Raw genomic sequence first — 12,261 nt, forward strand, 5'->3', positions numbered from 1 at the left:
TTCCGAAGCTGCAGCGTCTACACGACCAACGGAAAATAAAAGGGCTTTTACTCTAATAAACTCCATATAACAAGCAGGAACAAAGCACAAAAATGGGTTCTTGACTTCTTAAGGAAAAATTAGAGACTTGAACGGTCCAATTCCGAGTTCAAATGGCCAAGTTATGGCCATTTGAAGTTTATATGCTCTTTAAATGAATATTTACGAATTTCTTCATTTAAATTTTAATTTAAAAATATATTTATTGCGTCAGCCGGGAGAGAGGGCGCGCGGACCGGGTCCACGGGAGTGGGACCCACGCGGCAGCCTCACGGTCGACGGTGGACCGGGTGCACCCGGCTCACACCGGCCGGCGCCGTGGGCCCCACGCGTCAGCCGCACCCGAGGGCGCGGGCGGCTGACGGCCGGGCCCCACGCGGCAGCCGCTAGGCGCGCCCGGAGGCGGCCACGTCGGCGCGGCCGGCGGGAGGCAGCGCCCGCGCCCCGATGGTCGCCGCCGGCGACCACCGGCACGGTGGAGCAGCGGCCGAGAGAGGGGAGGGAAGGGGGAAAGGAGGCGGCGGTCCACGGCTCACCCCGGGTCGACGGCGACGACGGAAACGGCAACCGGAGTGGAGGAAGGCGGCGGCGCGGCTCGGGTGGACGGGGTCGACGGCGCTCCGGCGGTCGGCGAGCGAAACGGAGGGGTGGACGGGGTCGGCGAGGATGCGGCGAAGCCGAAGGAGGCGGCGCCGAGGTGGGAGGTGGTCCGGGGCGACGACGGCGGCGGACCGGAGCTCGGCGGCGACGGTGGAGAGATAGGGCGACGGCGCGAGCTCGATTCCGGCGAGGAGAGAGGGCGGTGAGTGGCGGAAACGGTGGTGGGGAGCTCGGGGAGGGTTTATATAGGGTTGGGAGTGAGAGAGGGCGGCCGGAGGGGAAGGAAACCGGCGCGGGAGGTCCGGCCGCCATCAATGGCGCCGGCGAGATTTGCGGGGGCAAATCCGCCCGTTTGAACGCGAGAGAGAGAGGGAAAAATGGGGGGAAAGGGAGAGGGGATCACGGGGAGTGATTCCCCCCACTTTATTGCTTGCGGGGACGGCGGGAGGCAGCGGGATTCGTGGCGGCGGCGGCGCTAGGGCGCGGGAAGGCGGCGGGAGCGGCGGGAGGAAGGGGATGACGGGTGGGCCCCACCCGTCAGCGAGGGTGGCGGGCGGGCCCGCCCGTCAGGGGCGCGCGCGCGGGGAGGGCCGAGTGGGCCGCGGGGGAGAGGAGAGAGGGGGAGGGAGATGGGCCGAATTCGGCCCATTAGAGGGGAGAGGGTGATTTTTAGGGTTTTCTTTTTATAAAACCTTTTTAACTTTGTTTATTTCTTAATAATTATTATTTGTGCTCTGAAAATTCCACTAAAATTTATTTACACATTTTAGGCTCTTAGGAAATATACAAAAATCCTCCAAGCCCTATTTGACTTTTAACTTTGCACATTTTAATTTTTGAAGGCTTTCACAAGCATTTTAATCATTCTAGGCATGATTTAGAGGATGTATTTTAGGGTCGATTTGGGACGCGACAAGAAGAAGGGAACGAGGATCCAAACCAGTACTTGAACGAGGAAGGGAACGTGGAGAGGGATGCGGAGGGGAACCAGCTGGGGCACGTGGAAAGGGATGTGGAGGGGAACCAGGAGGAGGAGGCTAGTGGTAGTCAACCCTCCGTTGGACAGAAGAGGGCACGCGGGCAACGAGGTGCAACGAAGAAGCTTGAGGGTCGGCACATCATAACGGAAGTGGAAGAAGATGGACGTCCTAGTGCCCCGGCCGAAGCCGCCAAGAACTATGTACGTCACAGCGGTTGGGTTGTGCGGGATAACGTGCCTGTCAGTACGGTGTACTGGCGAAGAACAAGGGCACGCGGAGATCATGAGAGCTTTGTCCCAGATTCGGAGAAAGAGATGCTGTGGACCACAATGCTCAAGACATTCACCCTTCCCGCGGGTACAGAGGACAAAGTGAAAAGGTGGACTCTGAAGAAAATGGCAGAACAGTTTCAGAGCTTCAAGGGAGAGCTGTACAAGAAATATATCCTGAAGGGGCAGACACCGAACTTCGACACATTCCCAAAGCTAAGGGATCACTGGGACGAGTTCGTTGCATATAAGACAGGTGAACAAGGGCAGGCGATGATGGAAAGAAACAAAGAAAATGCCGTCAAGAAGAAGTACCATCACCACTTGGGGTCAGGAGGCTATAGCGTCGCGATGCCGAAGTGGGAGGAGATGGAGGCTAGCTTGATTGAGAGGGGTATCGAACCGGCAACCGCCAATTGGCCGGAACGATCGGAGTTCTGATACTATGCTCACGGTGGAACGCTCAACCCAGCTGATCGCTCACTGGTCTTCGGCGATCAGATACGAGAGGCTGCGCGACGACTAACAGATGCAGTGGAAGCCTCCTCTCAGGGCACGTTCCGACCGGACAGAGATAGGGACGAGCTGACACTCGCCCTGCAGACTCCAGAGCATCCAGGACGAACACGAGGGAAAGGGGTGATTCCTTGGAAGATTGGTTTCAAGGAGGACATCCGCACGTACAGGAGTCGGATGAGGAGTAAGAGAAATACCGAGGCGAAGATTGCAGATCTAGAGTTCCGGGTATCAAGCTACGAACTCAGCATGTAAGAGGAGGTGGCAAGGAAGGTTGATGAACGCATGGCCGCACATCGGTCCCATGATCCCCAGCCGACCATTCCTCCTGCAATGGTGAGCCTGTCAGGAAACCGTAGCAGCTGCGCCTCAACGGGGCAGGTAGGATCACAGAGCATGGACGCCACGCAAACACAGGACGAATCGACCTGTCCCGTTGATGACATCACTCAGCGGACACCATGTGAGCTGCATATTCCTTACAAGAACTTATCAATAAAGGTAAGCTCGTAGTTTATATATTTTAGATTTAGCCATTCCGCTAGTTGCTGCTTATATATGTTGATTACTAATAAATAATCTCTCACAACATGAAGGTGGCGCCGGGCATGGCCATCCCAACGGACCGTTCAGGTACTTACCACTGCAGGCCGATTCCAGCAGGATACTCCAAGGTCGAAGTTGAGTTGGTCGAAGGCGCGTAGGAGGACCTCGAGCTGGATTACCCTGGAGGAGACGGTGAGACGCATCTACGAGACACAAGCCATGCCATTATTCTATGGCGCAGGCGGTACATCATTCTCCCTGGGCGACAAGCGGCGTCTCGTGCACCATCTCCTCCGGCTCCGCCATCTCCTCCTCAGGATCCTGCACCGTCTCCTCCTCATGATCCGCCAGCACCGTCTCCACCTCAGGCTCCAGCACCGACTCCTCCTCAGGATCCTGCACCGACTCCTCCTCGGGCTCCTACACCTACTCCTCCGTAAGCTCCTCTTCCGGCACCTTCAAAGTCAAGGGACCCCAGCTCCACCGCGTGCCCACACAAGGGCAACGAAGAAGGCGAAAGTTGACGCCGCCAAGAACAAGGACCCGGGGTACGATTGCACGCAAGAGGAGCTTGACGCTTACGTTGCATCAGAAGTCAAGAGACAATTCAAGCCTCGAAGTCCAGAAAAGAAGATTCCTATAGACCCTAGTGTCAGGAACTTCTTCAGGGGTATGTCTGCATCTGTCAAGGAGGCCATCAAGCTATCGGACTATGAGCGAACGCTGAAGAAAGCATCTTCTGGAGAGTCCAAACCAGTCCCTCAGCTTGGAGAGCAACCAAACCAGGAGATCAAGCCGTTGGTGACCGGTAAAGAAATGACGATAGAACAATTTATTACTGACACCGGTCTAACTACGGATCAATTGCTAGGAGTCGCACCAATCGAAAAGGCGGAAGTGAAATACATGTACGAACTCGGTAAACCGCTTGTCAAGCTTGAGCTGCTGCAGTCCCTACCCACACAAATGTACAAGTTCCATCAGCTGTACATGGAGATGAGCGCCACCGGTAGAGAGATGATCGGAGCGAGGATCTGGGACACGGACTTCTTGCAAGGAGATGACATTCTCTGGATCAATTTCAGGGGAATCTACGAACTATACCAGCTGGACGCCCTCGACGTCTCTATTATGAGTTGCTGGATTTTGTAAGTATATCATTCAGTTAGATTTCTTACTATATGTCTCCTTTAATTAATTAGGTCCTTGTATATAAGTAGACTATAGAAAATAATATACTCCCTTTTATCGTTGTAGAATGGAGATTCAAAGGGCCCGACGGCGGAGGGTTTTCGATACTGAATTCATCGACCCTCGGAGAGTAAACATCGCAATGCTCGACCAATATCCACAAGAAACAGAGGACAATCTCGTCCATCTCCTGAAGGCGCAGCATTACAAGACGTTCATACTGTTGCCGTACAACACAGAGTTAGTTTAATTTTACTGTCTTCCTACATACCAAATTTCATTCCCGTACGAACTTGCTAAGTGTTTCATATGTAATGCATCCCACGCACATTGCAGATTCCACTGGGTGCTTTTACTCTTCAACCTGTCGGCCTGCACCGTCAACGTATATGACTCAATGGATAAAAAAGAGTCTACGTTTGACAAGGTTTTCGAACTTATAGACAGGTACCGTCATAAGTTCCTCTGTTAATTAAGAAAATCTTGTTATGTTAATTGCTACTACGAATCATAGCTTTAAACTCCATGTAGGGCTTGGTATCGGTTCCGTCATTTGGTCCGCGGCAAATGGAGAGAAAGACTTAGGCGGAAGTTCAAATTTCCTGTGAGTACACATGCTCTACTTTTATATTTCTCCAATTCAAATACATACAAGTGTATATTAATTAGATCTCTCGTTGTTTGTCATTTATTTGTAGTGCGCAAAGCAAAAGCAGGGAACTAACTTGTGCGGCTATTACGTGTGCGAGTATTGCCACTGCCTTGCAGACCAAATCATCACCACAAGAGAGCTCGATGTACGTACAAATAAATTCAAAATTTCATTACGTAACGATTTCTTGTTTAATTACTAATCAATTTCATATATTCATATAGTTTATTCGCATGAGGGATAACCTGACCACACACAAGGAATTTATCGCGGCGGTTCAAGAACAACTCATGGGATTCATCAACGAACAAATCCTTGATCCCAAGGGTGAATTCTACTACGACGGAAACACAATTCACCGGTCCTTAGCTTCTGAGCTAGCGACTACTACTACGTCGAAATCGTAGCTAGCTAGGACATATAATGGATTGTAATTAATACATGACTACATATGTTTCTATATGCATGTGTACACATTTTCTATAATGTAAATATATTTTGGTCATATATATATATATACACACACACATATGCATTTGCATAACATATATATGTATAAATACATATATATTATGCATGTACATATGTACTGAACCATATATACATATATAATATATATATATATATATATATGTATGCATATATGTGTATTGAATCATATATATGCATGGTTTATATATATATATATAAACCATGCAGCAACAGGGCCATGCAAAAAAAAAAAAGGTCAGCTCGATCTTTAGTCCCGGTTGGTAACACCAACCGGGACTAAAGATCGATCTTTAGTCCCGGTTATTTCATCCGGGACTAAAGATAGCGATCTTTAGTCCCGGATTGGTACTCCCGGTTTGAAAACCGGGACTAAAGGGGGGTTACAAACCGGGACTACAAAGGGTTTCTCCACCAGTGTGAAGAGCTACCACTGTGCCCTGTCTTTGGTAGGTCCCCTGCTCCTAGCTTTCCCGAGGCCATAGTGGTTTCAGTGGCTTAGAGTGGAAGGCTCTAATCATTCCCAGCTAATAGCAGGCCATGCTATGGTAGGCCCCAAAGCCGGTGGAGTTGGCAAGACAACGAGTTATTAACAAGACTTACCATACTTATTATATAGGGGTACGAATCAAATCTTCCCTTGGAACATTGGTCATGTGGTGTCTCACCAAAGCAAGTATAGGGGAGAGAGGGGACCAAGGGAGAGGGGATTAGGAGAGACTTCAACACAGTTAGAAAACAGTTATTCTAAGTTCTTAAGAAGCCTAGAAGAGAAAAGAAGAGAAAATACTCTAAGTACAGAAAAACTTGTAATATTCTTGAATTGAGAAAAGAGAAATCACCATCACGATAGGAGTAAGTTGTTACACCTTCAGATGGCTTGAACCTGTATAATTTCGTGTCTATCTAGCTTAGCGTTGCAGGATTGAGCGTTGCAGGATTGGGGGCCTCTAAGGGCCTGTTTGGCACAACTCCAGCTCCAGCTCCACCTCTCCTAAAGCTGGGTGGAGCGCTATTACAAAATGAACTAGAGAGGTGTAGCTGGGTTTAGGCAGCTTCACAATTCCACTCCAGACTCAACTCCTGAAGCTAAATTTTGAATTTAGACCTCTACCAAACAGACCCTAAACCTCAGGCTCACTCACACCAATTGCACGGCGGAACTCACTGAAAAAGGGTCCCACCAGATCCTTGCTATCGGGGTCAATTCCCTAACAGGTGGCCCTTTACCTAAGTTAGAAGAAGATTGGTTGGTAGAAGAATTATGTCCTGATGTTTAATTAAGTGAAAAAATAAATTTTCTGAAAAGCACGTTTATATCATTGTCATGAGCCATAGCTCTTTGAGGTGGCCATAAAATACCATCAAACACTCACCCGAGCTAAAAATAGACCCGTTGTAGACAAATCGAAAGAGGAGTAAGAGTGATGCTTTTTTAAAAAAATGGTACGAGGCACCTTTAAATATATTGAAACATATTGATATGGATTATGATATTTAAAAAAATGTGGTTTTTAGAGGTCTCTTGGGTCATCCACTCTGCACTAGCTTGCACATATTTATGTATCTTGTATGATATATTTTAGGTCAATCAATAACCATAACAGATGTATCCGTACATGTAAACTCATTTCTTCGGTGGTACCAACGATTATGGCTACTTGTGAATTGCAGCATATATATTGAGTGCGATGAGGACAGAGATTGACGTTTTTAGCAAAAAAGAAGACATGGCACCGTACCTTAAGTGCAGCAAAAATATATTACAATTTTAATTTGATAATTCGAGGAAAACCTTGTTTAATTTATATATATCTGATAAATTAGAAAAAAATATTTTTGCCAAGTAAACCATGTATATATGACATGATTTCATTGTTATTTGTAACACCCCAGGTAACCACGTATCTAGAGTGTCACATCAAAATACACTCAAAACCACTAACTCTCAAAATTATTAGAAATTTTAGGATAGTCTCCTTTCTTCTATCTAATTTCCCCTTCTCTCACTCCTTCCTGTTCTTCTCTGCCTTCTTACCCTCCTCCTCTCTGTACGATGCAGATGATCAGCAGCAGCAGCATCAACGAAGATCAGCAGCACCAGCAAACCATGCATCACTAGCAAGGAAGAGAATCAGATCGGTAGCAGCAGAGATCGACAGCAGCAGGGAAATTAACAGGAGCCGCAGCAGCTCATCAGCTACCGGCTGCATGTGGACGACGACGGCTTGTGGCGACCGGCGACGGCTGCACCGGCGGCGTCGGTGCAGAGACGGCGACCGGAACACAGCAGCAGCGGCAGGGTGCAGGAGCCTGACGGCTAGGGCTACAGGATCTATCCCTCGATTCCTTTTTTTTTCTGTTTTCTGTTAGTTAAATAGAGAGACTAATGAAGATCGAACGGCCCACATTAATTCGATAACTGGCACTTCGTTCGGACTCCGATTCATGTGAACTTATAGTTTATTTCGCACTACTTGGCGAGCTATACGCATTCACGGTTCCTGATCGTCTATTCGAACAACGGTTTACAAGTTGAATTTTTACGTGATTGCTCTAAGATTCTCCGAAATACACTAATTCGAAACTCTGGGTATTACATTATTTGTACATGCGACCTGAGAGAAGAACATAAAGGGAAACACGTACATATATATATATATCTGTGCAGTGTGCGTGACTGAGAAAAAACGAAGAGCAATCACCTGACGCCTGGAGTACTTGGCATAGCTACCTTCTCCTTCCCCACTGGTCATATGTAAATCACATTCGACGTTCACCATGGCTTGTCTTGGACTAGCAAGAACAGCCAGCAAGCTAATATGATATGATGCATCCTCCCCATCGCTAGGTGCCATTATTTATACTAATCAATCTAAAATTAATGTGCAAGAGAATATCTGTGCCTGTCCACATGCTAAATTGTCCTGCCGTGTCACTCTCTCATAATAAGCCATAAGGCTCGGTTTGAAAGCCTGCTTAGCTTTAATTTTACAATTTCTTCGTGTGTTGTGATGGCCACGCTTCCCAAATAATTAAATGATATGTTTTTAAAGAAACTTTTAATATAGAAGTTTCTTAAAAAATTCAAAATTTTTGTCTGAGTCCTAAATATAGCACCTTAAAACTAAACGGGAGATTGATCCTTTATTTAATTAGTTAGATTAGTCGTACTAAATTGTGTCATGTCCAGTACTGAGAGAGTAGTTAATACCCAAGTAATCATATATAATAGTCATACATATCATTTTACAAAATCTTCAGCCAAAAACACCTTCTAACTGAGCATATTATCTGTTCACATACAGTGCTTTGAGTTGTCTGACAGTAGGTTTGAGCAGATAACAACAGCTACCAAGACGACATCACCCGCGTATTTTTAATCTGAACCACGGAAGGCTTTGGTTTCCAGAGATGAGGCAACCCAATTGCAACACGTAGCATGCATGGAACTCACAGGTTAATTATCTGTTAGCTCACATAGGCACCCAATTAAATGGCAACAATGCAAGTAGCATGAAACTCCATATCCATATGCATTCTACTAATTAAATGGCAAAACGGATAGCCTTTAATTGTTATTGGCCACAATATATATGGCTGGAGGACCATATATATGCTGATATGCGTCTTGCTGAAGTGACTCATGTGATAATACACAGTGCGTAGCATGTTTTACAGCTAGCGTGCCTAGTCAGATTTGTCCTACTAAGATTGTGACAAAAATATTACATACTAGGTGATTCCCCATGCTTTGTTGTTTCGGGAATTACTAAGCAATTTTAAATATATTATTTTCAACAATCGAGCTAGTAGTAAAAGGAAAAGAAAATAATGAAACATACTGATGTGGAACAAAATGATACCTGTGATTTAATGTGGAATATATTCATACGTATATGTTAAATATTTTGAAAATAATAGATATATTTGTTAAAATATTATGGAAATGATGTGAGGGGTAATGATTGATATACTTGCATGTTGATTTGTAGAATTAAATAAATTATAGATGGTGTTGTATGTTTGCATGAGGTTAAATTAAATATATAATTATTGTTAGTAGGTGATGGTGTGGCATGGTTGCATGTTGAGCTTTATGAGTTAGTGGGCGTCAACTTTATAGTAAGATAGGATATATATATGTAGATTAATTAGCCATGTGAGGTAATTAAGTTTGGATTTGTCACCCGACGTATCTCTACTATTATAAAAATTAGAGATGTTTTTGCCGGTATTTTGGTACATCATCTGTGTATGAGTCGGTATTTAATTTTGTTTTCTTTTGGAAATACATATCCGTATTTGAGTCGGTTTTTAAGATCGTTCACTTTTGGTAATACAGAAGGAATATAAGAAATCTGTTTAAAAAAAGTCGCATGCTAACTTGAGACGATCGGACTTCTAACTGCAGCTCAAGATTTTTAAAAATATATATATATCCAAGCGAACTTTGTCAGGGTTACGGATAAGGTATACCCTCTACCCTTGGATATACGTTCTATACCAATACGATATGCCTGCGCGTATACGGGTAATCCCTGTAAGCATTAAGGAAATCTATCGCGTGATAGATACGGAGTCCATCAATGGAAGGAATCCTGCTCGGACAGAACTGGGTCATTACCATATCATGTGGGGTCCGATGTCTCCGAGTTCTACTTGGAGATCAAGTGACCCGCGGTATAAAAGAGACCCCCCGGGGAGGACCTAAGGCATCGAATCTCACCGCCAACACACCCACCACAGCCTACGAAGTCGAAGCCTACAGGAGCCAAGTCGCTGGGTGATCTAGTCGAACCAACTCGACTACGGTCTCGTCAATATCATCGAGTTCTGTTATTCCCTTTGTAATCTGTGGTTTCCATTACATAATCCCATACCAACTGGATTAGGGCTATTACCTATCAAGGGGCCTGAACCAGTATAATCCTTGTCTTTTATTTGCTTGATGTCGTATTACGTAGATCCTCGTACCAGCGTACCCCAATACCCTCTGTATCCGGTCTACGGGTATCCCCCGTCGACAGTGATACGCCAGGTAGGAGGACTTGGTGCTCAAGGTTCTACTACTATGTCATCAAGCTTCGTCGACAACAGCATCAATCCCGACATCGACCAAGGAGTTTCTACTTCAACAATGCTGGTGTGGACTCAAGTCGGCGAAATCATCTTCCCGGTTTACACCACGGTGCCGATCTCGACTGGTCCATCAATGACCAGAAGCGAGAACGCCGTGGTTACAACCCTGGACGGCTCCATGTCGAAGGATCCTCCCGCAGAAGTGGAGAACGGAACATCGACGATATCCGAGCCCGAGAAGGATCCTAATACGGCCAAATCTTGTCCTTCCGACGAGAATCACGAGCCGACAAGGACAACTTCCGAGGCGACAAGGTCTTGGTGTCCTATCCACAAAACCAGGAAACACATCTTGCAAGCTTGATGGGTTTTTCTCGACGTACAAGCTGAGATCCGTGCCTGCAAAGAGCATGGAATTCAACGTACTTCTCTAACCCGTGATGTCTATTGTCCTATTCACAAGACAAAGAATCACGACCTCTCAAGTTGCAAGGTTCTTCTCAGCGCCATGAGGACATCACCTCCTAAGGTCCAGCAGTCACAAATCTCTCTTAGAGATACAAACAAGGAATGAGGAGCGGCAGCTATTTCAGATCGATTCATTGGGGTAATCGACATCGACCCCCACGAGCCGTCGGTTCTATACTTGCTCGAAGACCAGGACTCATCGTCGACGAGCACACCACGCGATGTGTTCGCTATCGATGGGACCAGTACGTCTGCGCGCGCTAACGCGGAAGCGGAGGATCAAGTGGTAACACCGGCCCAGCACATCAGGGCCATCAACACAATACTGACGGAGACCCCTTACGATCCCGTTCTGAACGATGATCTCGCACAATGGACAGAACGACTACAGGAATCAGTGGCCAATCTCAGCAACGCGTTCGAGGAGGCCGCTGCTAGGATACCGCTAGAACAACCGCCAACCGGTGGCGCTAATGGCGAACTACCTAAACAGCGGGCGTCACCTCGTTAAGCCACCCCCACCTCGTGGCACCAGCGATCTCCGTGGCCATCTGAATGGCCACCGAGAAGCACGACGCACGCGAGACGACGATAACCGTTCCCGACATCGCGTCTCTTCACGACGTCGCGAGAACGAAGAGCGAGGAGGACACCCGAGCGAAAACCAAGACCGTGATAATCGCCACAACCGCCACGATCGCGACGATCACGAATAGCGGTGCCGGGCGATACTGGTCGAGGACACCGCCATAACGATGACGATGACGGAGATCGGCGCCAGGATAACAACGGTGGGCGACGACAGGATTCTCGAGAACCCGGACGCCATCCTCGTAATCGTACCCCGGAACCAAGTCACTCATCGTCATTGTCATCATCGTCGTCATCAGACAGACATCCACGAAGGACATACGATTACCGACAACCCACTGCCGTGGGCGGTGGGTGTAGGGCCTTCACTCGTGCCCTACGAGATGTCCGATGGCCTGAGAGATTCCAGCCGGGAGCAATAGAGAAGTATGATAGGAGCACCGACCCTGAGGAGTTCCTTCAGGTCTATTCCACAGTTCTCTACACTGCCGGAGCAGACGACAATGTGTTAGCAAATTATTTGCCGGCGGCATTGAAAAGGAACATACAAGCGCCACGCGATCGAAGACGATCTACACGTGTTGACACAGAATCCGGGTGAATCACTGAGGGACTACGTTCGGCGCTTTAATGAGTGCAGAAATACGATCCCCGACATCACCGGCGCTTCCGTCATTCGCGCTTTCAAGACTGGTGTCAGAGATCACTACACCACCCAGGAGTTGGCGACAAGGCGAATCACGACTGCTCGAAAGCTATTCGAGATTGTAGATCGATGCGCTCACGCGGACGACGCATTGAGACGCAAGAACGACAAGTCGAAGACAGGAGAAGAGAA

At 47.2% G+C, this 12,261-nt stretch overlaps 1 protein-coding gene across 1 annotated transcript in view; it reads right to left on the minus strand.

Annotated features, from left to right (window-relative positions):
* LOC127776353 (benzoate O-methyltransferase-like) overlaps positions 1-8,087 on the minus strand; it is a 31,854-nt gene extending 23,767 nt beyond the window's left edge. The window contains exon 1 of the mRNA XM_052302715.1: positions 7,988-8,087. Coding sequence (XP_052158675.1) covers positions 7,988-8,065 — 78 coding nt within the window. The 5' untranslated portion in view covers positions 8,066-8,087. The remainder of the gene's footprint in view (positions 1-7,987) is intronic.
* Between the last annotated feature and the right edge of the window lie 4,174 nt (positions 8,088-12,261).

This window comes from Oryza glaberrima, chromosome 6 (assembly GCF_000147395.1).
Source record: "Oryza glaberrima chromosome 6, OglaRS2, whole genome shotgun sequence".
In the NCBI taxonomy this organism is placed as follows: Eukaryota; Viridiplantae; Streptophyta; class Magnoliopsida; order Poales; family Poaceae; genus Oryza; species Oryza glaberrima.